Source organism: Amphiprion ocellaris, chromosome 12 (assembly GCF_022539595.1).
Source record: "Amphiprion ocellaris isolate individual 3 ecotype Okinawa chromosome 12, ASM2253959v1, whole genome shotgun sequence".
In the NCBI taxonomy this organism is placed as follows: domain Eukaryota; kingdom Metazoa; phylum Chordata; class Actinopteri; family Pomacentridae; genus Amphiprion; species Amphiprion ocellaris.
The window spans coordinates 21,419,315-21,446,498 of NC_072777.1; the positions used below are offsets into that span (position 1 = coordinate 21,419,315).

The 27,184-nt window shown below is 41.7% G+C and overlaps 2 protein-coding genes across 5 annotated transcripts in view; one reads left to right on the forward strand and one right to left on the reverse strand.

The window, feature by feature from the left end:
• Nucleotides 1–11,524, forward strand: part of kcnk10a (potassium channel, subfamily K, member 10a) — a 33,769-nt gene extending 22,245 nt beyond the window's left edge. Inside the window, exons 3-7 of the mRNA XM_023278546.3 lie at nucleotides 1,241–1,358; nucleotides 1,805–1,965; nucleotides 3,553–3,745; nucleotides 5,946–6,088; nucleotides 7,932–11,524. Coding sequence (XP_023134314.1) covers nucleotides 1,241–1,358; nucleotides 1,805–1,965; nucleotides 3,553–3,745; nucleotides 5,946–6,088; nucleotides 7,932–8,609 — 1,293 coding nt within the window. The 3' untranslated portion in view covers nucleotides 8,610–11,524. The remainder of the gene's footprint in view (nucleotides 1–1,240; nucleotides 1,359–1,804; nucleotides 1,966–3,552; nucleotides 3,746–5,945; nucleotides 6,089–7,931) is intronic.
• Nucleotides 11,525–21,077: 9,553 nt separating this feature from the next.
• Nucleotides 21,078–25,920, reverse strand: LOC111574106 (E3 ubiquitin-protein ligase TRIM50). 4 transcript variants are annotated; one of them, XM_055015642.1, is made up of 9 exons: nucleotides 25,680–25,920; nucleotides 25,317–25,443; nucleotides 24,991–25,161; nucleotides 23,529–23,624; nucleotides 23,027–23,257; nucleotides 22,849–22,868; nucleotides 22,639–22,769; nucleotides 22,288–22,469; nucleotides 21,078–22,203 (listed from the first exon to the last, which is right to left on the reverse strand). In XM_055015642.1, exons 1-9 carry the CDS (start codon nucleotides 25,778–25,780, stop codon nucleotides 21,847–21,849), a joined length of 1,416 nt encoding a protein of 471 aa, XP_054871617.1. In that variant the 5' UTR covers nucleotides 25,781–25,920; the 3' UTR covers nucleotides 21,078–21,846. The 4 variants fall into 4 exon arrangements, with proteins under 4 accessions (XP_054871617.1, XP_035807944.2, XP_054871618.1 ...); XM_035952051.2 differs by having other exon boundaries at nucleotides 21,079–22,203; nucleotides 22,849–22,871; nucleotides 25,317–25,571; nucleotides 25,680–25,820; XM_035952050.2 differs by having other exon boundaries at nucleotides 21,080–22,203; nucleotides 22,849–22,871; nucleotides 25,680–25,919.
• Between the last annotated feature and the right edge of the window lie 1,264 nt (nucleotides 25,921–27,184).

The following is a 27,184-nucleotide window of genomic DNA, read 5'->3' on the forward strand; positions in this document are numbered from 1 at the left end:
CTGTAGGTTTCCAAGGCAACATCAAGCAACTTATGCGTTGGCCATGAAGATTGTACAAATGTTGTAAAATATTCATAATACATCCCATAATGTAAAACTGCATTACATTAAACCACAACTAGTAGTTAGTCGGGGGATTTAAAGCTGATGCCATGCAACTACAACTGTCATGGTTTTAGATTAGGTTAACCTTTGTTACGTATCATCTTTTCTCCGTCTCTCCACATTTGTCAGCTATTTAAATAAAGGCAGAAAATGACCCTCAGAATCTTAAACCCCTTTGACGCTGGCGGTCCCAGTACTGACATCAGGATATATCTGTAATAAAAACACATCCAGTAGTATTTTTTGGACAGTAGCCAAGTGTGTCCCATTCACTGAGGCTTCCTAGTACTATAATGACTGAAATGGATATAGTAATGTAGTGCAGGGTTTCTATTGCCAATAACTCGGTAGTGTTGCAGATGAGAATTTTTTTGAACAACATCAGTACCACTATTGGCTGTTTTTATTTAACAGAAATAGAAATGCCACTTTCTTTCAGTACTGTACAGATTTACATGTAATTTTACCAGTGGGTGATAGGATCACTCACCATGATGTAACCTATTTTGACAATCGATACTGACTTAAGAGGCATGCTGATGTTAAGAGACATGAAAAGTGTTAAAATTTAAATGCTTGATATTCCCGCTAGAATAAGCCAAATATTACTTATTTTGACTAAAATTGTCTCTATAGTACTCCGACTTCCTCCCACACTCCAAAAACATGCTCAGGTTAATTGGTAACTCTAAACTGTGTGAATGCGAGTGTGATTGTCTGTATATGTAGAGCTGACTAGCAACCTGTCCAGGGTTTTCCCTGCCTTCACCCTGAGTCAGCTGGGATAGACTCCAGCCCCCCGCATCCCTAATGATGATTAAGCAGTGTATAGATAATGGATGGATGGATAGTCTCTATCGTGATAGGCTAAACAACTTTAAACCACAAGGGAACAAATGCTTGAGGCTAATTCAGACGATGCAGAAGTATTACAATAAGAAATTAGCTTAATTGTGTATTCCTTTATGTTTATATTTATTTTTAATGCAAATTAAAACACACCAATTCAGCAGCAAAGTGACCAGCCAGCAGACACTAAAGAGTGGGGAGTTTATCATTCCAGCAAGATGTTGAATCCAAAGCACAGTGAGATCAAGCTTTTCTTATGTGCCTCTTTGTCTGCTTCTCTTCCTAGCATTCTATGGAGGCTGTGAATGCTGGAGTAAATCCTATCGGTGATACCTCCTACAACTCCAGCCACTGGGATCTGGGTAGTGCCTTCTTCTTTGCTGGAACTGTCATCACAACCATAGGTACTGTGACAGTGGCATGTCTCAGTGGTTCACACAGAACAGGGTTCTACAATTCAATATGAGCAGTGCATTGTATAATGCATCTTTGAATTTATATGATCCAGTGTCTACTGTTTTTTATCCTTAGCTGTGTTGTTTTAGGTTTCTGAAGAGAAATGGATTTTTTTTTTTTTTTTTTTTTAAAAAAAACAGTGACTGCACAGTTGTGGTATCAGAAAACATACACAAAGGCAGAACTGATTCTGGAATGAGTATTAAGAAAAGGTCAATTGTAGAAGAGAGAAGGGAATGAGTGTCGATGGGGTTGATCTGACATGTTTTCAGAGTTAGAAACAACAATTGATATGCAATGTGGTATGTCCATTAAAAATTGTAACTTTGCCTGGTGCTTTTATGTGCTTCATGCTGTCCTGTAAAACCACATTTGTGTCCTTGTTCTCCTCCAGGGTACGGTAACATTGCCCCAAGCACTGAAGGAGGAAAGATTTTCTGCATTCTGTATGCAATATTTGGTATCCCGCTGTTTGGATTCCTGCTGGCAGGTGTCGGAGATCAGCTAGGTACCATATTTGTCAAAAGCATTGCCAAGGTGGAGAAAATGTTTCGGGTGAGTCATACTGTAAATCTTTCATCCATGACTCAGCTTTCTGGAAATTATATTGCTGGTATTTTAATGTAATCCCTTAATTTAAAGTAAAGACAGTAATAGACAACAGGACAATTTAACCCAAACAAACACACTAAGCACAATTTTTTGGACATCCTACAATTAATGACAGCTGTATGTTTTGCTTGAAATGACATTTGCTTAAATCTTTGTACCCAGACTGAGGGCTGTATTAGGTTTTATTTGAGGTTCACTTACTGAAGGCAAATAATTCTGCAGTGCTGCATTCAGAAAATACAGTTATTAGCTTTATCCATCCAATAAGCAAAACACAAATCGTGTGTGTTTGTTTGGGGGTTTTACAGTGGCTCCATCTTTCTGTGGTGCAGACACAAAGTAAAAATACTCAGACTTGTATCATCAGCATCATCTCAGACCACAATAAAAATTTGCACAGGAATTTTTGCTGCATCTTACACTTTCAATAATATTTTACAAGCCACTTTGTATTGTTATTGTCTACAGTGTATTAACACTTCATTTTCATCCCTGTACATATTATTATTATTATTATAATTAGTAGTAGTAGTAGTAGTAGTATTATACATATGTTTGTTGCTGCTGTAACAATGTAAATTTCCCTGGCGTGGGAGCAATAAAGGATTATCTTATTTTATCTCACTGTATCTCAAAATATCAGAATAGGTGCCTGATAGTTAAAATACTTACAGGATAAATTCATCAACAGCAACAATTATTATATACTTTGCCCGACACACAGCTATCAAAAAGTAGAATAAAATAAAGTTTCAGATGAAGAACACCTTAACCAGCAAAATTGTTTATCCAGCTTGCTGTTACATTCCCTAAAGTTCTATTGTTGCATTTCAAGCACTCTAGCATAATAAGGAAACACTATTGTGAGACTTCCATCAAATGTCCTCTTTGCTCTTGCTACATGCTAGATCCTTTTATACAGAGAGAAATGCAAAATATCTGCTTTTGTTCAGTGGCCATCCAGATTAGTGGCAGGCGTGTGGTGAGCTTGCCCCTGGGAAATGTCTTTCAAAATGTCCGGGATACTGCTCAAAGTTCTATGCAGAGGGCCAGTATTGGGAAATGATAGATGTTAAGAGTGTCAGTTCACTTCAAGTCACAGTTACAAGTTTATAATGCATATAAAGTATCAGTCATTGTGCAGCCAACAAAGCTTTATTGATTCAGTCCTAAGTATTTGTCTATGTCAGACATGAGGCAGACAACTAAAGAAATGTGCCTGAAATGCATACACAAACACTGTATGAACACGTCAATAAATGTAAAACATTGATTTTCCTAGAAATGACTTGCACGGATTATAAAAGGAACATAGAGTATATGTTTACCACCAAGGAAGCACATCATATATTGCAAGCAGAGGGCTCATAGTCAGTGGCCATGCTGATGAAATTTAAAAAAAAAAAAAAAAAATCCTGTTACATGATATTGTTGGAGTCTGAAGACAGTCAGAACCCTCTTGAAAATAAGGCAGGCATTATGCTTTTGCTGCTTATACAATGTGTGGGTGTTTGTCATTTTCTCTCACAGAATAAACACAACCAGATCAGTCAGACTAAAATCCGTGTGGCGTCCACCCTTCTCTTCATTCTGGCTGGGTGCATCTTGTTCGTCACCATCCCAGCAGTGATTTTCAAACACATTGAGGGATGGACAGCTCTGGAGTCCACATATTTTGTCGTCATTACTCTGACAACGGTTGGAATAGGTGATTATGTGGCAGGTGAGTGCTTATGATTCATAGTCAGTTATTCACAAATGAAACTGATGCTTCTTTTGAACTATGAGAAACATAATATCAAGAGCACAAGCACATCTCAAGCCCTAATTAAATCCAAACAGGGATGGCTACCAAAACCTGGTATTAAATAGGCCCCGGGATTAAAATACCAAACACTGGAGGATTGATTACCTCCACCATTAACCCAAAATTGAAAATAACAGTATCAAAATAGAATAATAAAGAATACAAAATAATAAAAAATGACAAGAAGAGTTGGTAAGACATAGTATCCCTTACAGGATACACCTGTGTAGAAAAATGTAAAAATGTGTGAAGTGAAATATGTGGGATTTTAGATTCCTTTATGAAATGTAAATTTCACAAGTTAACCATTGCAAAAGTAGAGAACCAGGCAGTCCAAAATAGAAGAAACTCTTCCCTTTTTCTCACTGTGTCATGCCATACAGATTATCTAGTTTAACCCTGATCAATCAGTTATCCATACATTTAGTTCCACAAATCTGTCTTTCTGTCCACAGAGGCCATCTCTTTGGATTTAATACATTAGTCCTTTCTCTTTCCCTTTCTCTCACTTAAAGACTGGATCAAAAATACTTTTGGAGTAGAATTACTTTAACATGTTTTTAATATACTTTTTTTGGATAACTTATTCTGATTGAGTGCATTTGTTTGTTAAAATGCCTCTCCAATCAAAAATATGCTTTGCATATTATTATTCCATTTGTTGAGTTCATTGTGCAGAATGATAAACAATTCGTTTCACATTCATCTGCTGTAGGGGAAAAGTTCCACTTTCAATCTACAATTTACACATGTAGAAAATGGAGGCAACAATCTAGAAAGTCCATACCAGACAGAAAATTCTTCTATGCAGTCTCAGGCCACTGCACATACATCTGTTAAAGCCCACTGGACACATCATTCGTGATGTTCCTGAAGCTACCGTTGCCTTTTTGGGATACATCATCTCCCTGGGACGGAAAAAGATGGATCTACAGAAATTCTCAGCTGTAAAAGACTGGCCCCAACCTGTGAATCGCACAGAGCTCCCAAGATTCCCGGGCTTTGCTGATTTCGACCACCGCTTAATTGAAAACTATAGTAAGGTCACTGCTCCCCTCACTGCATTCACCTCTACAGCCAAACACCTACCAGTAGACTCCAGACACAGATCAAGCCTTCCAGGACCTCAAGCTTTGTTTTGTCTCAGCCCTCATCCTGGTCCAGCCAGACCCTGGACTCCAGTTCATCGTTGAGGCAGATGCATCTGACACAGGCATGGGAGCTGTCCTCTCCCAGTGTTCACCCGTTGACCAATAACTACACTCGTGTGTGTTCTTCTCTTGCCGTTTCTCACCAGCGGAACAGAATTATAATGTGGGAAACCGAGAGTTTCTGGCTGTCAAACTGATCCCGGAATATTAAGCCCAATGCCCTGCCCCACCTCTCTGTTGAAGGCTCCACCTGTGCACCTGAGCCCATTCTACCCAAAACCTGCTTTGTGGCCTCCCTCACTTGGGAAGTAGAATCCCTAGTTTGTTGAGCCTTGGGTCAGCAGCCAGTTCCAGGTAACACAACCTGGTCCAGATTTTGCGTTGAAACTAACTACCAGATATAATAGCAGTTATATCTTGTCACATATATTTTCAAAATGGTTGAAGCTAATGAAGCAGAAGTAAGTTCAGAGAGTCACTGCTCTGGTGTGTTCATATATGGATTGCTTTACTACCACCATTAAAAAAAAACTATGCAAATTAACTTCTACACACAGCTTCTGCGAATTCCACAGCTTGTGCATGATGAGGCTCAGATAGTGACGTCCTCCTTTCAAGCAACAGCTCCACTCAGGCCTGATTTTACTAACTTCCAGTCTTATGTGATTGTGTATTTCATGGAGGACAGATTTATGTGTGGTGGATGAAAACCTCACTGAGGAGTTCTGACATTCACCTAATGTGAAATGTAGTTGTTAATTACTTTATTAAAGCAGAATCCTGTAATGAAGTTCAGGAGCTGGTTTATGTTGTGAGTGTCTCCTCCTGTCAAATTGACGGCTAACTATAACTACAGAACAAAACATAAATTTTCGCTGTCTGAGCTTAATTCCTTAAAGGGAAGTGCGTGCTGCCAGCTGCAAGGGGTACTGTCCACATTTATTAATTTTTTGTTTTCTGATCAGGTGGAGACCGGAGGATTGAGTACCGGAAGTGGTACCGACCCCTAGTGTGGTTCTGGATCCTGGGTGGTCTGGCCTACTTTGCTGCAGTGCTAAATATGATTGGTGACTGGCTGAGAGTGCTGTCCAAAAAGACAAAAGAAGAGGTAGGCTCTCGTAATCAATGCTAACATGAACAACATTGACAGGTGAAGTGAATAACAGTGACCATCTTGTTGCAATAGTGTTCTGCATTCTAGCATGTGGATATTTATTTGATAAGTACAAGTACCCATTCAAACATTGCTGCAGACCAAGCCCAACCCTTTGTGGCAATGACAGCAGGGGCCTCTTCAGTAGGAGACTTAAGTCCTTCTCTCGCCAAAAACTGCTTAGGAATGCCTCACAGAGCACAACAGAGAGTCTAAGCCACTGACCTGGCCTCCAAACTGTCCAAACACCACAAGTCTCACCCAGAGGTAGTGTGTCCATGCTGTGGTGAGTCAGAGCTGTTCTGGCAGAATTAGCAGGACATACACAATATTAGACAAATGGTTTTAATCTTGTGGCGAATTCGTATATACTACATCACAGCCCATAATCATTTTAGTATACATAAATTATTCATAATTTTGTTTGTGAATTGATTCATCATTTTGCCTTGTAACATCAGACATCCTTATTCTATTACAAGTTATCAGGCATCATAGTTCAGAGCTAGTTTTTGATTGATGGACTATTCTGGGAATACCTTTTGAGATTAAGATCCTGTCTTTGGCTTGCATTAATATGTGATCTGATTTGTATATGGATATCTTGTCTCGAATACAACACACGTGTTGTCACGGCACGGATTAGAACCCAAGCAGAGAGTACACAGCACGACAGAGACCGGTGCAAGAATAACAGAATTTATTTCACAAATGAATAGGAAGAACCAGGTCAGGGAATGAAAACTAACTCAAACTAAAGAAATAGGGAATCACCAGGAGTAACTAAAGAGGGTGAGTGAGAAACCGAACTAAACTCACTATGGGCTGGAAGGGGGCGGTGGCTGGCTCCGGGGGACCGGCGATCCAGAGGCGCAACCGCTGGATGGAGGGAGTTGGCGGCAGAGAGGCAGGGGCGGCTCGGAGCTGGGCCAGGTGGGAGCCGGTCTGCTCTTGGAAGGAGAGCGTGGCTAAACCGGGGGTAGGACACGGCAGGATACTCCAGAGGCTTGGCAGGATTGTTTCAGCAGGACGCACAGGCAGCGTGACCAGTGGAATGTGTGAGCAGAAGCTACAATCTGGCAGGGAGTAGAGTGTGAAGCTGGCTTTTATTGTGGAGGTGATGAGACCAGAGGGCAGGGCCACTGCTGCTTGGAGTTACTGCTGATGGGAAATAATTGGTTACAGCCACTACAGGGAGTGGCACAGGAGAGAGAGAGAGAGTGAGGTAGGTGACATAGAAAGAGGGAGAATGAAGAGGTGGAACGAGGAGAAAACAGGAAGAATGAAGGGAGGTCAGGTGGGGGCTGATGCAGGGACCGGGGAGGGAGCCCTGACACATGTTGTATGATAAATGACTACAGCAATCAATCTGTTCTTTCAAAAGTTACAACTGCTAAACTTATGCATGGCAAACGATTGTTTTAGAGTAAGTTGATATAATATTATAATGTGTAAAGGAAATCTAAGGTGAAATTGTTTGGTAAGTCTTAAAAATAGAAAAGACAAGAGGAAACTCAGAAAGCACATGTAGTTTCCTGTTTTTCAGGCATATTGTTTTTATGTTTTGTTCCATTATTCAACTTCCGATCCTTTGGATGGGATCTGCTGATATCATGTGTAACCGTTCAGTTTGAGTTTTGTCATAGTTGTGATATTTCGCTGTGAAAATTATACGGATTACTTGTGCACCTCTTCTTATCTTTAAAAAAAACTCACTATCACTGTGCTGCAACATTGCTTTTGAACAGACAGTAGTACACATAGAATGTATTTAATACTATTAACTGTCTTTGCCAAGGTTGGAGAGATCAAGGCTCATGCAGCAGAGTGGAAAGCAAATGTGAGAGCAGAATTCCGGGAAACACGCCGGCGTATGAGCGTTGAGGTCCATGACAAGTTGCAGCGAGCTGCCACCATCAGGAGCATGGAAAGACGGCAACTAGGCCTGGACCAGCGCGCTGTATCCCTGGACATGCTTTCCCCAGAGCGCCGTGCTATCTTTAACAGCCTGGACACTAGCAATTACAAGACCACTTCCCAAGAGAGTATCGACACCAAGCTCAACAACCTTCGACTGCGGGGGGCCGAGCAGTGCGACCGCCGCTCCAACCACCAGACCACGTCTGAGGACAACATTTTCAACCGCTTGGGCTCCGTCACCAAGCTGGCCAAGCGCAACAGGAATCGGGACCTGAAGAAAAACATACCAGATGAGGCACGCCGGCCTCACAGTGAGGCTTATGGCTGCAGCACGCCTACTTTTGACTGCAGCACACTTACTGCAAATGAAGGCAAAAGGAAGGACGAAGAAGAGGATGAGAATGAAGACAAAGAATACAACACCAGCTTGTCTGATTTTCCACTGTTTGTGGAAGCTTGCAAGCCACAGAATGGGTTTATTCAAGAGCAGACCAAAGAGAATGAGAGGGAGAAAACACTTGATACAAAAGAGCTGCATATTCAGATGGGCCCATAGATTGTGTGTACTCATAACAAAATGTTTAAATACCACCATTAGTGCCTTTGGTCTCCCTTTCTCCTGTGTGTACTTAAGCAAGGACAACATATGTCCCCTTGGTCTATACACTGTAATGTTCACATATACACTGTGCCCTATGGATCTGATTGTGTTGTATAAATCCAAGACCTGGTAGGGTTTCTGCAATTGTGCTATGCCAAATGATAGTCATATTAAAGTAAAAAAAGAAATGTCAGTAAACAGATATTTAAAGCAGAACAACCTATTTTTTCTTTTTTTGCAGCTGTGGTCATTATTTCCCTCAATAATGGTGATACTGTACTCAACCATACAGTAGTAATTGCTAAAATCCACATGTATAGCCTTGAGGGATATGAAATTCCAGTTGGAATCTCTGATTGAAAGAATAGTGCTCACTAAATATCTCTATTTTCATGTTAGCATACAGTGCATCACCCACAAATTGTATGACAAATTGTAGGCTAGTTGTGTGTCTTGTATACATTGTGCATATGTACATATGTAAGTGAAATGATGATGGTACTTTTGAAACTTATGTGTGCTTGCTTATGTTTGCTTTGCTTCCAGTGTGTATTTTGGATTTTAATCTACATCCAACACGTAGCTACTGTTTATACTCTCAGGATCCACACACCACTTGTTACTGAGGTAAAACTAAAAATACAGAGAGATACGCAGATAGATTGTGTTTCCATTACATGAGCTAGTGTGGACTTTGTGCCTACGAATAGGAACCAAACTTATTGATGATTGGTACCTGCTGCTTTGGAGGGAATCTAAGGAGGGAAACTGCTGGTATGGCAGATTCTCCATACTGAACAAAAGTGTTACCATATGTTATGGTCTGATGCCTGTCTAGCCTGTCTATATGATCCAATTCTATATTGCACTAGGTGGTGAGAGCAGACCATCAGGACGGCTCGAGTTGCCTGGACCTGGTGGTTTCCCACCCCACCTCAGTACGAGTGGAACTTTTCTCTTCTGCACATCTTTGTTTGATTGACAACATTCTGCATACTAACATCATACTGTTCCCCATCTACACACATGCACACACACCCTCACTAGTGAATATACTGCTACGCTCCATGGTGGTTTTTTGTTTATTTTGTTTTGGATTCATGTTTTTCATGAAAAATGTGTTAATCATTGGCCTTGACTCTGCATATCAGTCTGTATTATTGGCTTCTGAGTCAAGTTATGGACACTTGCACTTAACATGAAATCCTACTCTCTAATATGAAGTGTCATGTCAAGAGATGATTGCACATACCTTAGCAAGTTCTGACAAGTACATGGACCTACACCTTGATGCTGTGACTCCAAATGTGACTCAATTTTAAGTCATACACACACCTATGAACGAAAAAATAAATCACTCAAAAAAGCTGCTGTGGTAGAGTAGGATGCTAATACAAATGAAGCTTAATTTAAATGTAACACTTTCACTATATGTTTTGTTGTCATGTTGTTTTTCATTTAAGCTATTCTTAACTAAATTCTTAAAATGTAAAATTTATGTGAATGAAAAGGATACATAACATGTCACATGTTGTTTGTGCATGGTCCCCAACCTAAAGTGGTTTCTCAGTGTCCAAAAATAAAAGCTAGATCATGACCTCGTTGGACACCATCTCAGGGCTTGTTGTCCTCCTGTTTGTCACTGAAACTGTCTGACAAGTACTGTATTCACATTTTTTGAGGATGAAGTATCAATGGCTTTACCGTGCTCTGTGAAAATGAATTATAGCAGACTGAAAGATAAGCCATAATGCGAAAAGAGGGTCTGTTCCATGCTGTACAGGCAATACCAATGACGCACGGGATGAGTTACAGATTATAAAGCACACTGCAATTGCTGTTCGAGTGCAATGTGTACTTTTTGTTGTACTCAAGTCACAAACTGTCACAAAACATGGACATATGGCTCACCCATGAATTCCAGAAGGGACATTATGGAGTTTGTATTTGGTCGTATTCCTCATCTACAATCTTGAAAATTCAGCTGAAAGAAACTGAGTTGGACCAATCAACCATAACTACTGACAGGCTGAGACACTTGTTAATCAAGTTAAAATGCTCCAAAACATACTTCTCTAGAAGCTTTAAAACCTCTAAAATTAATTCTAAAAGTCACCCAAAAGACACAGAAAAGAAGAAAAATAAGCACTGAGAATCAAAACTAGTGTGAAAAGAATTGTGCTCCTTGGGACATGTCTGGACACCAAATGGAACTTTGTAGTTGCATTTTTTATTTTTTATTTTTTGCAGCCAACCTTAAGTGGCCATCACAAGTATCTTAAGACATTAAAGCGTGCAATGTAAAAGTATAATACATTTACACACTTGCCGTGTACCATTGAGGGAAATAACATCAAATGCTTAAAAATATGTAAACTGTGCCACTGACTGTATTGCAATGATATTATGATGCTCACATTGTTTTTTGCATACATTCCACAGCCTCATGTTAATATTTTCACTATTTCTCTATGTAGACTCTCAGTCTGATTCTACTGTTCGCAGTACTAAGTGAAGCTCTAGGCTAGTGTGAATGCAGCAAAAGCAAGGACTACATGTGTCTTAAAAACGCTTCCAAAATATACAAAATTGTCAAAGCTTTTAAAGAAAACTGAGACATGGAACAAAAAAAGGCATGCTCTATTGCAAAGCTATATTATGATTTATATGGTGTTGATTGTAAACCACCACACGCTCCAGAGGATGGCGCTTACCATTGCATTTTGTTTTCTGTTTTCTAACTGCTTGTGCTAAGATGCACAAGAAGCACATGCTCTGTACTCAGACTTTGCTACAGCATCTCTTGTGCAACCATTACATTAAATGTAGTGATTGCCTTTTGAAAATAAAGATTCCTGAATAAAGTGCTATTTCTGTGTGTGACTGTGCATTTTCAGGTCCTCAGCTCAAGGTGATTTTGCGTCTCATGTACCTCTGTCTCTCACAGCTGCTATCAGTGGCTTTCAACAGGATGGAAGGCAGAGGAACCAGTTTCATGTTCACTGCCACTGACCTCTGGCACACTGAAATTTTCCACTGGTTTTGTTCTTTCTTGTGTCTACCCTTGAAATTTCCTAGGAGAAGACTGAAAAAGCTAATTTGCTAGAGCTGCAACGCTTGCAATTCTGTTTCTCCTTGGTAAGAAGCAATTTTACCTTGCTCATCTGAATCCATTAGAATTTAGTTTGAACTTCTAAGAAGATTTCTTACTTAGTAATCACATACAGAGCAGCAGATTGAGGAGTAGTCTTCTGGAGCTAGTCACTATTGATCAGCATCACTTCTGGAATGAGTAGCTTAATGCAACAGCAGAGCGGAGAGTTCATACTGTGGAGCATGACATACTAGATAGCCAAGTTTGATTTGACAGACTTAGATAAGAATGAACGCAAATTGTGGTGTTTTTATTTAGTAATGTCTGCATATTCTTACATGTTTTATCTTATTTCCTGTTCTAATTGAGAGCGCTTTTATTTTGAAGGATATTCAACCAGGTGTTTAGAGTCTCTATCTATTAGCTATCCTCCGAGGAGGCACAAGGTGGAGGAGTTTTGAATTTTGTGCAGGCTTCAACTCTGTCGCCTTGGGGCTTGCTCTGGGGGTTCAGGCCATATGGGTTCTATAAAGCATCTTGAGACAATCTGTAGAGACAATCTGAATTGTAATCGGAGCTACATAAGTAAAATTGAATTGAATTGAATTGAATTGAACTGAATTAATTTGAATAGAACTAAATTGGATTGAACTGAATTGAATTGAAGCCAGTTAAGTAATTTGAACAGTGGGGTGCATGTATTGTTTTTGGCTGGTTGAAAACCAGACATGCTGCTGCATTCTGGATCATTTGCTGAGGTTTGCATGCGGGGAGGCCTGTCAGTAAGGAATTGCAGCAGTCAATGCATGATATGATATAGCCTACATCAGCATGGACTGCTGGATCTGAGAGGTTGGCAGGTGACAGGTGTCTCGGTTGGACCGACACCATGCAGCAGGTTCACAGTACCGTACGGCATCCCAGTAGGAGTCTGAAACACTGAAAGCATTCATACAGTGTGTTATGCTTGAAATCTTCAGCACATATCAGTAAGTCCGCCGCTATCCAGTCAACGGCAGAGACGTCCACGCCATGGCGAAGCCGGACAGCAACTGTGAGCCCCGGCGGAGAGACGGCAGGAGGAACCCCACAGTGGGTATGATGTTAGCTGTGGGCTTGATCTGCCTCCAAGCATTACCACTGCTAGCCGGGCTGACACCACAGCTAAGCGGACTGCTACCACTGCTAGTTGGGTTATCATCCCTGCTAATTGGACTGAAACCCCTGCCGGCTGGGCTGACACCACCATTGCTAGCTGGACTAATACCACCGTTGCCAGCTGGGCTAATACCATCGCTGGCCGGACCACTGGAGCCGCTGGTCGGGCGTACGCTTCTGGAGAGCCTGCCGCCACTGCTGTCACTTTCTTCTTTCTTTCTGATATCTTCTACTTCTTGAGTTACTCTGGCTGCATCATCATCAAAAAATTGAACAAGCACATTAAGAATTTTGTCCATGCTCTGGCGAGTGGCTTTATCAATATTCAATGAAAGCACACATTTGTTTGAGCTTTTCAGAAAGATGTTTATTAAATGCTGGTGCTATGCCATGTGTATTTAGGTACTGTATGTAACTGACCATTTTTATCGAGGTCTCAAGAACATTTTTGAGCTTTGGGTCAAACGTTTTACTAACAAGCGCTTCTGTGGATCATACAGTGTGTATGTTGTGCCCTCTGCTCCACGAGTTTGGGAGAGGTTTGTGGAACTTTTATGATAAAAACCCGGAGAGAGACGAGACACACGTCTTTCCTCCATTTGGCTTTATTCAAAAGAACACAGAGCTCGACAGTGCAAGCGGGAACACAGTGCCAGACAAAAGCAATCGATCATGCATCATCAAACTCGCAATAATCTGTAAATATTGTAAGCTTTGTAAACTCTTAATGTTTTTAATGTAACAATCATGTCCACAAGTTAATTATGAATTACAAATCCCTTTTAACTCGTTTTTAAACTACTCATGAATTCTTCTATCAGCTTTTAAACCTTTGTATAGTTCTGCTTTTTTAACCTGTGTGTAATACACTTTTGATTATTTATTTATTTTAAATCGATTTTTTTAACCTGTCACATACTCCCCCTCAAAATAGATGTTGTCCCCAACATCAGGACACATGAAATATTGGGTAATACCACTATCATAGTGCAAATTTCAAGTTAAGCGCATATTCAAACCTCAACTCATTCACCAAAGTTTACAGACTGGAACTCTTTTCATACATTCTGTTTCTTTGAGGAAAACTCATTCACAGTCTCAAATGTTGATTTCAACACTAAATGCAGCATGTGTATACTGGTAGAAACCAAAACAGTCTATTTTCTCTTTTAAGTCACCGTAGTCTCATTGTAAACACAATTTTAATGACCTATGACCCCTAATATAATCTTTCAGCATGAGCCTAATGAAAACACATTTACTCAACTTTAGCTAAATATGATTACCCATTTCAACATTGTGCATAGAACTCTTGGAAATAATAAGGGTGAACACTGTAGACCCATGGCATAGTATGTTCTGGATAACATGGAAACGCTTGAATGTTGTAACAAGCAGGTGTACCCAGTTTGTCATAAGTGAAAACTTTTGGTTTTCTGGATTCACGTCTCGGTCTCAAAGTCACTTCTTCATTCTGATCACTGTGGGTAGGAGAAGCAGGTGGGCGAGGAGAAGGAAGGCTTACCTCCACTGGTTGGTCTTCTACCTGATCAATGTTATCCTCTGGGGGTTCATTAACTTCTGCATCTTCAGGCTCGGACTCTTGCAGCACCTCTTCAGGTTGGTTGTCCTCCTGGTGAGTCGACTGTGTGGTCCCCTCAGGCTGCGGTGAGTCGGGGCGAGTGTTCTGGAGGCATGGCACTGGATAATACTCATCGTCGTCGTCGTCATCCTCTTCTGAGTGGATTCCTGGTATCTCAGCTGATCTCGGAGAAGTCCTTCTCTTTAGTCGGGGCTGCAAAGAAGTCTCTAAGGGCAAATGGTCACATGGCAGAAGAAGATTGCGATGTAAAGTTCTGGATCTGCCCTTGCCCCTCTCAGGTTTCAGTTCATAGACAGGAATGTCTTTGCTAACTTGACGAACCACTGTATGCACAACATCTTCCCAGTGGCTTCTCAGTTTGCCTGGACCCCCACGTGGAGTCAAATTCCTCACTAAAACACGATCTCCGGGTAACAGGGTAGAATACCTTAGCTTACTGTCATAAAGTCTCTTACTCCGAGCACCGGCTTTGTTTGCATTCTCTCGGGTGATCTCATAAGCGTCTTTCATACCCTCTTTCCACTTTCGCACGTAGTTCTGATGGTTACCATCACACTGATCATCGTTTGGTGATAAAGAGAACAACATGTCCACTGGTAACCGGGGTGACCGTCCATAAAGTAAGTAAAAAGGTGAAAATCCTGTCACTTCACTTTTAGTAGCATTGTAAGCATAGACCAGTTTGTTTAAAGAATCTTTCCAGTTACTCTTTTGTTTCTCAGTGAGTGTTTTCAACATCTGAATCAAAGTCCGGTTAAAGCGCTCAACTTGCCCATTTCCCATTGGGTGATATGGCGTTGTTCTTGAGCCTGAAACTCCACAATACTCCTTCAGCTGGGCAAAAAGCTGGTTCTCGAATTCACCACCTTGATCATGGTGAAGCCTCTGGGGAAATCCAAATTTTAAAGCATAGTCATTAAAGATCTTGTCTGCCGCTGTCTTACCAGACTTGTTTGTGGTGGCGTAAGCCTGGGCAAAACGTGTAAAATGATCAACAAGAACAAGTACATACTCATAGCCACCATTACATTTGTCTAAATGTAAAAAATCAACAGAAACAAGTTCAAAAGGCTGAGTAGTAACTATGTTTGTGAGTGGTGCTCTCGTCTCACGGATTGGTCTCTTGTTCTTAAGGCACACACACTTTCTCAGTACATAGTCCTCGATTTCTTTTTGCATGAAGGGCCAGTAAAAACGGTCCCGTACCAAAGAAGTAGTTCTCTCTACGCCATGGTGACCCATTTCATCATGGAGTTCTTGTAACACTGTCGACCTATGTATTTCAGGTAGCACAAGTTGTTTTCTGTTTGTTGTTTGTCTGTATAAAACACCTCTGTCATTAAACTGTAACTTGTCCCACTCTCTTAAAAGACACACAACCTGTGGACTAAGCTGTTTGAGTTCTGAACCTGAGGGTTTTGTCTCTGTCAGTTTATATTTCACAATCTGTCCAACCATAGGATCGGTTTCTTGGTCTCGTTTGATCTGTCCTACAGTAAGTGGAGCTATGGGCATGCTCACTGACACTGTGGCACTCTTAGCTGAAATACCCATAGACCATGCTGCACTAGATCCATTCTGATGGTCAACTGCTTGTATAGCTGCACTCACAACATCATATGACATTTCTTTTGAACATTTCTCCATATAAGTCTCCATGTCTAAAGGCATTCTAGACAGACTGTCTGCATCTATGTTCTCTTTTCCAGGGCGATACTTCACTGTAAAACGGAAATCGGCAAGTTCCGCAACCCATCTACACCCTGTAGCATTCAACTTAGCTGTCGACAAAACATAAGTAAGCGGATTATTGTCGCTAAACACAGTGAAGAACGGTGCATAGTACAAGTAATCACGAAACTTATCCGTAATAGCCCATTTAAGAGCTAGGAATTCTAACTTGCCTGAGTGTAAGTTGTAATTTTTCTCAGCTGCAGTTAGAGTCCTAGACCCATATGCTATAACACGGAGTTTGCCACTTTGCCTTTGATACAATACAGCTCCTAAACCTTGGTTAGAGGCATCTGTATGTAAAATAAAGGGTTGCGTAAAGTCTGGAAAACCTAAAACAGGAGGCTGAACTAAACAGTCTATCAACTGCTCTAAGACTGACTGGTGTGTATCACCCCATTGAATAGGCGTACTTGAGGGCACATTGTTGTTTTGTTTCATTGTCTTTCTCCTTATGTTTAACTGAGTCTTTGCTTTCAAAGGAGCTTTGAGTAAGTCATACAAGGGACTAGCAATACGAGAGAAATCTTTGATGTACTGCCTGTAGTAGCTTAACAGTCCAAGTATTGCTCTGAGCTCACCAACAGTACCTGGTTGCTTGTCTTTCAGGGCTCTTACTGCAGCGGTGTCTGCCGGGTCCATTTTGCTTCCCTCGGCAGATACAATCCTGCCTAGATACCTTACTTCTGGTTTGAACAGGTCACATTTTCGGGGTTTTAGTTTTATCCCATTGTCTCTGAGACGTCGTAAAACTCTCCTGACGTCCTCGACGTGGTCCTCAAAAGTTCTGCTAAACACGAGAACGTCATCAAGATAAGGAACACATATCTCGTCCCGCAGTCCTTCTAAGCATTGTTCCATACACCGCTGGAACGCAGCTGGCGCGTTCATGAGGCCGAAAGGAATCCTTATCCATTCGTAAAGGCCCCAGGGGGTCACAAAGGCGGTTAGATGTCTGCTCTCCTTGGACATAAACCCCTGGTGATACGCCTTTCCCTGGTCCAGTAGTGAAAAGATGGTGTTTCCCCCCAGGCTGTCCATCACGTCCTGTACCCGGGGTATGGGGTGTCGATCCGGGTGTGTTTTACGATTCAGCTCCCTGTAATCAATACATAAGCGCAGCGAACCGTCTTTTTTTCTTACACATACAACAGGAGACGAATAAGAGGAAGTAGACTTTTCCACCCATCCCTGTGCTATTAAGTCTTGTAAGTAGTCCTTCATCTCTCTGTACAGTGGCTTTGGTACAGAAAGATATGTTTTCGAAACTGGCTCAGTGTCCTTTAACAAAATGTCCATCTGTAGATCCTTCACACACCCAATGTCATCGTCAGTTTTTGAAAATGATGCTGATTCCTCTCTTAGCATCTGCTGAACTGTCTCTCTTTTGCTTTCACCCAGATGGGACAAGTCGACAGGAGGGTCCCATTGCTCACTGGTGGGAGTGCATCCTGAGACGTCCTGGACATTAATCTTGCTGATGGCCACAGGCGGGAGATCTTTATTGAAGATGTTGGCAGAATAAACAGACCTCACTGACTGCACAGTACCAATAGTTGTTCTCCCTGATAGTGTAATGTCATGGTTTGTAGGATTCTGCACACTTACAGTTATCTTTGGTGTGGACCCTGCTTTCACCGAAACTAGCGTGTCGCAGAATTCTAAACCATCTGACCATTGCGGGTTTTCAAAGGGTTCAAAAATCAGTGTAATGTCCTCTTTAAATGGCTTAACCTGCACCCTACATTCAATAAACACTGAACTCTGGCTGGGTACAGTCACTCTCTCGTTTGTTGTTTTCACATTGTACTCATGTGCTTGTCCCACACTAACTGCTTTTATGAACGTTCTTGCTTTGCTTCTCTTGAGATGTGGGAAAGCTAGTTCCACTGCTCTCAGAAATCTCTCTTTTTCACCTGAGTCTGTATCATCTCTCATATTTTCAGAAACCAAGTACTCGATAACATTAAATCCAATAATTGGACACTGTTGTTGGTTACCTTTAAGTACTAGAACCGGTATGAGTAACTCAGGGTCACTGACGGTAAGTTTAAACGGCATTTCAACCCATCCCACAAATGGCATATCTGTACCATTAGCTGCTTCGAGTTGGAGGGGTTCGTTTGGGTCAATAATCTCACTCACATTTTTCAGGGGTACTTCAGGTAAGTTAGCCTCTTTCCATGACTCATCAATAGCACAAACCTGTGAACCAGAGTCCCAAAGTGCTGCAACCTGTTTGTTGTTCAAAAAGCATCTGATTTGACATTTACTCCCCACTAACTGTCTGACTGAGGGTATTTTGTCTTTTTCACACATCTTATTTTTGACTCGTTTTTCAGAAAACCTCCTACCTCCCTCATGAAGAGCACCACAAGCGTAGGGTTTACATTTGGTTTTGTGTACCGGCCAATGCTCCCCTTGGCACTTTTTGGAGCAGTAAAGGGCACCTTTACACACAGAACAACATTTTAAATTCTGACTTTCACCTTGTGTAGTACAACCATAACAACACTGGGACCTTTTAATGTCACTGGTCACACCATGTCCCGCTGGGGTGACCTCTCCTAGTTTAAAGTGTTACCCTTGGCTGGTTTCACTGGCCTCGGTGCTTTACATCCAGCACGAAAGTGCTCACTGCTCCCACACCGAAAACAGTGCTGACAGAACTCTTCACCTGCTTGAATACAAAAATAACACCTTTGCTGTGGGCGGGGCATGTAGTACCGCTGCGGAGCGAAGCGCTGCTGGAACTGTGAAGTGCCTCTCATCGGTGCCAGGCCTGGTCCTGGGTGGTACGGCTGAAGAGCTGATCGGGAGTGCTGCTGAAAGGCTGCAGGGACCCGCTGTGGGTAGTAGTGCTGAGCAGTTGGATCCAGTTGGTATGGTGTATAAGGTGTGAAGCTCTGCGCTGGGTAGTGGTCCTCAGGTCCTTCACTGGTCGGTTGTGCTGGAGCTGTAGACTTTTGCATGGTCTCTCTGATTTGGGACACCTCAGCTCGCAGGTCCTCTAACAGCACCATCCCTGACCGCATCTCTTTAATTTCTGACAGCAGATCGGATGTCGGGATGGCTGGGCTTTGTTTTTGGACAGTCTTTTTCTCAACAGGTGCTGGGGTGTCACTGGGCTGAACAGCATGCACAGTGGTCGCTCGCTGGGGGACAACATGTTTCTTCTTGTCTTGTCGTTCTTTTTCATTTGCACAGGCGACACTTACTTTCTCCAGCAAAACTTCATCTGGTGTGGTGGGCTGTAGAAGGTAGGGCTGCATGTCACTCTTTACATTGTCACTCTGCAATCCTGTTAGGATGGTGTGCATGAATAAACTTTGAACGAGGGCAGGGTCATATTTTAGACCTGACTCAGCCTCCTGGGACGCAAAGAGAATCTTCTGGCGAAGGTCCATGGTTCTCAGGAGGAAGTTTTGTGGCGTCTCCTTACTACTCTGTACCTCAGATGAAAGCTGCTTATACAGTTCAGTGGCCCCTCTCTCCTGATAGTGAGACCTTAGGATCCTCCGTAGGGCGGGAAGAGTCAGATCACTTCTACCTTCCAGGTAACTTCTAAGCTGCAGACCTGGCGTGATGGCACGAATTACCGCATCAATTATTTCGTCCTCTTGGTAGCCTTTACTGTGCCCACTTTCAATTTGCCTGGCCAAACTTGAAAATGTGAGCTTGTCTTTTTGTCCTGGCTCACCTATTTGGCCTGAAATCTTAAAGTCTTTGCGCCACATGTAGTTATCTTGGGACACTGGCACTCTTCTCTTTATTGGTGAATTCTGCAGGCTCATTTTCTTACTCATTAGCTGACTCATGGCTTCCTCTTTAGCTTGAAGTGTCGTCCGTAGGGCGTTTACCTCTTTCTGCAGGTCTTCTCTCTCTTTATCCTCATCTACTAGCTCCAACTCAGGCATTTTTATACTTTCAATCAAGTCTTTGATACTGAGCAAATGAGACATTCTCTCGTCCTCAAGCTCAGCTCTCTCAACATAGCTTGTGATAATTGTTATTAGCTGGCCTCGAGTTTTGTCTGCAATCCTCTCTTTTTCCAGTCCAGGAATTTCTAGCTCATTACATATTTTTAGCAGTTGTTCAATATTTAGTCCATATAAAGCACCTGTGACTTCTAGCTGCACTTTTTCCAGCTCCGACTCCATTTTCATCTGAGATTCGGGCATAAAGCAGTTCAACTGGGCTTCTGTTAGCTTTGTGATACAATGGTGTCCTCTAGTGGTGGCTGTGCGCACGAGATACAACCTGCTGCACTCGCTGACAGAGCTGCGGTGAATGCCTTCGGTGCCTCGCGTCTCCGATGCTAGCTTAGCAAGCTAGGGTTCGATGAGGGATATTTAGCTTGAGCTCCCACTTACTTCTGGCGGATTTTTCTCTCACTAAACATCCCAGCGGTGCCTCCAAATGTTGTGCCCTCTGCTCCACGAGTTTGGGAGAGGTTTGTGGAACTTTTATGATAAAAACCCGGAGAGAGACGAGACACACGTCTTTCCTCCATTTGGCTTTATTCAAAAGAACACAGAGCTCGACAGTGCAAGCGGGAACACAGTGCCAGACAAAAGCAATCGATCATGCATCATCAAACTCGCAATAATCTGTAAATATTGTAAGCTTTGTAAACTCTTAATGTTTTTAATGTAACAATCATGTCCACAAGTTAATTATGAATTACAAATCCCTTTTAACTCGTTTTTAAACTACTCATGAATTCTTCTATCAGCTTTTAAACCTTTGTATAGTTCTGCTTTTTTAACCTGTGTGTAATACACTTTTGATTATTTATTTATTTTAAATCGATTTTTTTAACCTGTCACATGTACAGTTTAGGTGCCACTTGTGAAACTCTTGCTTAGTCTCGTCTGTACAGTGACCTGCCACCTGTCACCGCCCACCCGCCCCCCTCCCCATCTATATCCATTATTTCAACTGGGGTGGTCTGAGGTGCAAGAGCCTTCTCCTCTTTTTCGACTAGTCCCTACAAGGAAGAACAGTACTGGATGTAAGTATTAATGTGTAAATGAATGCTTTCATGAATGAATGAGTAGAGCACTTCTCGTTCAGAGTGTAGGTTTAGTTGTAGTTCACAGAAATTCCTAGAGTAGAACTGGAGAAGACCTTCATCTATCCGACTCCTCTGGAACTGCCTCTCAATTTAGGTGCAGGATGAGCCACACTCGTTTGAACGAGCTTCTGAGATAAGGGTTTAACCTTGTCTTTCCTTTTGTTTTTCATTAATTGGATTTATAAAAATATATTGTACAATCTGACTGACTCAGATTGTACAACATATTATACAGCATATGCAGTGAAAATAAACTTCACAAAAACTGATATAAGTTTTGATTTGATTACAATCAAATCCCACTTAGTATAAACAATATTAACAATTTCAAAGGAGCAAATGTCACCATTTTTTTTTAATGTTGGTCCTACAATTCTCTTTTAAATTTATACATTTAAAGTAGTTTTCCAGCAACGAAAATGAAATCCATGTCATGATCAAAATTTATTTTTCCTGTTGATGGACAGTAACTCCTTATCAGTTATATCATAATCCCCATTTTGTGAGCTGCATTATGCTCCTGCTGAGGCTAATTGAGGACCAGGGGCTGTTTGTTGCCTCCTCTGTCATGCCAGCAGACGTCCAGCAGGGGGTAGACTTTCCCCTGGACCTGCAGCCTGAAGTTGTAGATGAAGCACAGCTCATCTGGACTGTCACTGTTATAGATCGTAAGACCCCTGCCCTCGTAGTCAAGAAACAGTCCCACCCGGTGAGGGGGTGTAGACACTGGCAAAACCACCCTGGGTGAAGTAAAGGCTTCATAAACACCATCCTTCAGCCCGATCAACCATACACCATTCTCTGGACTCTTCACCAGCTTGGCCTTACGATTGGTTGTTCCTTTGATCAAACCAAGACGCCATTTTACTTTGTTGCCCACCTCCACCTGGACAGTAAAAGGGAGCAGAAGTACAGTTGGTATACTATAAACTATAATGCACGTGCAGCTCATCCTTTCTTTAACATTTACCTCCCAGTAGTGTTTCCCGGAGGAGAAGCCTCGGTTGGCCAGGACACAGTAGCTGTAGGTGAACCTCTCTGGATTATCAGGCAGCTTTTGAAGCAGAGCCCCGCAGACCACCATGGTGTTTCCATGATGGAGCTCCAGCATCGGGTGAGCAGTCTGAGGATCCAGTTTCAACAGCTCTGGTGCTGGAGGAAGACTAGAATGTAAGTCTCTCAACGTTTCCACTAGACCTAAATTCTTTTACGGCTCAGTCTTAACAACCAGCTGTTGTGTAATATAAATCATCTACCAGGAGTTACAAATTTTCCACCAATTACATGAATAAGATGTTGAATTGGATGGATGAAAGTGTACCTGGCAGGACTTTTCGGTGTAGTTTCTTCCAGACAGTGAGTTTGATGTCGTTGTGGTTGAAACCTGGTTTGAAGTTCAGAGTGCTAAAGATTCTCTCGCCCTTCTGCTGAAGCTTATGACTCTCTCTGAACCTGAACAGGACAGTAAGCATTAATTTTTGGAAGTTTTACTTGTATCAGTTAACTGAAAATGTGTCAGGATATTTGTTACCTTGGAGCAATTGAGGCATACTTCTGCAAACAAAGAAGACATTTATGATGACCATCCGTATTGAAGGTACTGATATTATTTAAAAATCTTGAGATTAACTTTGTCAACAATAATTTTATTCTAAACTGAAAACAGAGCAATGGCGCTACAAACACTGCGGTGAGATTCTTGACAGCACCGTGATGAAGTCCAGGTGCCCCTCGTCACTCAGGTCCTGCAGGGTATTCTGGACTTTCTGTAGCTGGTTCAGGTTCTGGTTTAACTGGTCTGTCTGATTCTGCAGGGATGCAATGAGGGCTGTAGTTGATGTTTCCACCTGCTCCATGAACCCCACCTCTTCCTCCTCCAGACAGCGCCGAAGTTCACCAAACTCCTTCCTAATCATCCATTTCATTACGTCTGACTCGTTCTGATTAGACAGAGAGTGAAGATCGCCAATTCATATTGGTTAGCAGCTCAGGTAATAAAAGATACCGCATGGACACTCAGAGTCTGAATTGAGCTGAACTCATTGTATATGCATCAATACCTAACAGTTTAAAAATTGTTCAAGCACAAGGAATTCAGACATTTGGTTTAGTTAAAAGATGAGAAAACAAGCACGCAATTCGGTGTGAGACAAGAAATCTTTCAAGTACAACAGAATTAGTATCAATAAACTAAATGTAAACAAAACCCACAATGATCCTTGATTTGTTGTATGCCATTTTACATATCTGATCCTCCACTTTATGCCTTTGATGCTGGAATTCTGTCATCAGACAAGAAATATCTTCCTGTAAGAGACAGAGAAGAAATGTGTTACTCCTGTGGAATTACCTCATTAAAGTACAAAATTCAATGTCTCATATTCAAGGTCCGATCAGTGCCCTTTTACAGACCCAGTTTTCATTCTATCTATTTATTTTCAGACACTTTTGGGGTCAGGTCAGGGTTGCTGTAGACATCCATCTCCCAGTTCCTCCTGGAAAATTTTTTGAGGGTTTCCTCAGTCTGCCTGGAAAAGTTCCATAGGCAGGGATCAGAAGAATCCTGATCACATGTTGAGTCACTTTAGGTAATCCCTTTCACCCTGAAGGAGCAGCGGTCTTCCTTGTCTTCTTCTTGGGTCTTATAGTTTCTCCCCTGTCTCCTAGTCTAGATTATTTCAGCTGCTTGGACTCATCATCCCATTGTTTTAGTCTCTACCATGACCACAGCTGAGGATTGGAAAAGAGATTTTTATGACTCAATCCAAAGGTCCCTCTTCAGCATCAGATCTCACTAAACTGCTGAAGTCTGGGTGGTTGTGGCTCACATGGTAGAGCAAGGCTGGCAATTTAATCCCCCACCTCTTTGCATATTGAAGAGTCCATGGGAAAGACACTGAATCCAAAGTTGCTCCCAATGGCAGGCAAGAACCGTGCATGGTATCTCTGTCACCATTAGTGTGTGTGAATGGGTGAATGAGAAACACAATGTGCTTTGATTACCAAAAGGTAGAAAAGCTCAAGTGTTTCACTTCAAGTCATCCAACTCTGCTTCCACCTCAAAAGTCAGTTCTTAGTCAGCAAGATCAAGCCTCCCCTCTGATATATGCTCTGACAGGAGCTGTAAACTCTTCTGTTTGAGAAGAGTTGAGACTTCTAAACAACTTGTTCCCACACAACACACATTTTTAAAAACTGTTTGTAAATATGACTCAAAATGGAGACCATCCAGTTTACAGGAAGTAACCATTTTCTCACAAAAGGCATTATCTGCCGAAGGCCACATCAGTTACATTTCCAGTGAGTTGTTGATATGAACAGCATGTGACCTTGTTGTTAAACTGGAAATATAAAAAGGTCACATTTGGCTTGTTTGGATGACGTAATGAGAGATAATGGCTACTTATCTCCACTGAGTCAACACAACTAACTGTTGTGTTTTAACTTTAACTACCAGCCAGCAATCATGTTCTGCCTTGAGCTGGAGATCAAATATATTTGGATGAAAATCAGATTAGCAAAAAATGTTACTACATAAATTAATCAGTCATTTCATCATCATCAACAGCCTCTGAAGAAAACATGAATAATCTGTGAGAAATTTAAAGTATTAATTTCATGCAACTGTAGATGGAGTTCACAGATGTAATGTTGCTGTGTAAATCTGTCATACCTTCATGCGGCTGTACACAGAACTCACAGGTGTGATTTTGTGTCCGCGGTGAGCACCGATGCTTCCACAAAGGCCACAGATCAAGACCTGCTCAGCCTCACAGTAAAGGCTCAGAGGGTTGTCATGCTGAGGACAAAAATCTTGCTGATCTCCATCTGACACACTCATTTCCTGTCAAGGTCAACAAAACACAAGTAAAAATGCTCACTGAAAATGTTTAGATTCATTGAGTTCCATGTTTTATTAACTTTTCTATAATCTGTTTTGATTTGAGTTCCTGTGTTTGAACAGAGTTTGATGGGTAAAGTGATTGCAGGTATTTTTACCTGCAGCACTTCGATTATTCGTGCTAAACTGAGGTTGGGAGGAGGACTGTCTCCATCTACAGCACAGCGACACACCGGACATTGCAGCTGACCAAGCATGTCCATTGTCATGGATCGCACACAGCACCTGGAGAGGTGAGGTGAGGTTATAGCAAGTGAGGACAGAGGAAGACAGGGTTAAACAGAACACGTGAGGACAGGACAGAAAAGGACAGGGGAAGGCAGTGCAGAACAGGAAAGGAGAGGACAGAACAGCTGCAAGTCAGGTAAAGTCAAGATTGGTGAAAACAGGGCAGAACAGGACAGGTAGGGTGAGATCGGGTGCGGCCATTCAGGTGGGTTAACCCTAACCCTAAGTCATACCTGCAGTAGGAGTGTCCACACTGTAACATCAGAGGTTCAGTAAAGACATCCAGACAAACGGGACATCTGAGCTGCTCCTCCAGACTCTGACTTCGCTCCATATAATTGAGGCCCCTACACCAAGACCAAAACCACCAGAACCCCCAGGAGTAGTTCCAGTACAATCTCAAATCAATAACGAACCTTAGCAGAGTTCAGCTGTGAAACTGACACTAACAACTGACATGATGGCTGTCACTTTGTTTCTAATGATTCTATTTATAGATGGAGGTGTTTTCTGTTTTATTTCATGTGATTGGATGGACAGGTAGACAGGGCGGAGCAAGCAGGTGCTTGGTTGTCCATGCTTAAAACATTTTGTGACTTTTAAATGTCATTAGAAAGTAACAACTAAACTACTCAGACTGGATGTATCATTGTTGTTGTTGTGTTATTATATATTGACTTATTATTAAAGTTATTATTATTGGAGCATGCGACCCATACAGTTTGAACAGCAGTGTTTGTTTTTTAAGTTTCTGATCATCTACTTGAAAGCTGCTTTTATCTGATTAACATCTGAAAGTCACCTTCTCCTGAAACAACACATCTCCGTGGTAACAGAGATTTTGGCAGAGAAAAGCGTCCTTCATGCTCTTTAACTGTTGGGAAGCTGTAGGTGAACAGCAGCTCAAATTGACCTATCATATTATATCATATTTTAAATTCTAGAAAATTAGAACACAGGAGAGAAATTTATTTACAATTTAGAATGCCAGCTTCTTGTTCAAGACTCAAGATTTTTGATTTGTCACATGCTCATACAGTATGTGCAGTGAAATGTAAAATGACAACAACAAGCAATAACAACAAGACATTCTAAAGGGAAATTCTGTAAAAACAATATAAAAATAGATGAAGTCATGTCATGAATATTATTTACATGATCCAGTGTGCTGTAGCAGACAGATGAGATGCTATGATTTAGACTCTGAGCAGTGGTCAGAGTTCACAGTCCTGACAACATAAGATAAAAACTCTGAGACTCCTGAGACTCATAATAACCAGTGGTATGAAGTTAAAACTGAAACTAGTGATGATGAAAAAATACTGACGATGTTAAAAAAAAAAAAAAAAAAAATCCTGACAGTTGTGAGAACTGTGATTTTTTTCCTAATGAGGAAAAAAAAATGTTTCCTTATTAGGTTCAGTGCAAAATGTTATTTTCAGTGCCAGACTATACTGTCACTGTTTCCACCCCATGCACGATCCTTCCATCCATTTTCTATACACCGCTTAATCCTCTGTAGGAGGCGTCCTCTGACTTAGGGCAAGGCACACCCTGGACAGGTTGCCAGTCCATCACAGGACCACACAGAGAGACAGACAACCAAGCACACTCAGATTCATTAAGTGGTTAGCACAGACACAGGCACAGGGAGAACATGCACAGAAAAGCCCACAGGCCAAGATTCGAATCCAGGACCTCTGAGCTGTGAGGGAACAGTGCTAGCCACTGCTCCACT

Excerpts from the sequence above, each read along its gene's own strand:
- LOC111574106 (XM_035952050.2), bottom strand. The coding sequence starts at position 25,780 with ATGGAGCGAAGTCAGAGTCTGGAGGAGCAGCTCAGATGTCCCGTTTGT. Across the intron at positions 23,258-23,528 it reads ACAACAAATCAAGGATCATT|AACGAGTCAGACGTAATGAA; the intron begins GTGGGTTTTGTT and ends CTGTCTAATCAG. Across the intron at positions 22,470-22,638 it reads ACACCGAAAAGTCCTGCCAG|CACCAGAGCTGTTGAAACTG; the intron begins GTACACTTTCAT and ends GTCTTCCTCCAG.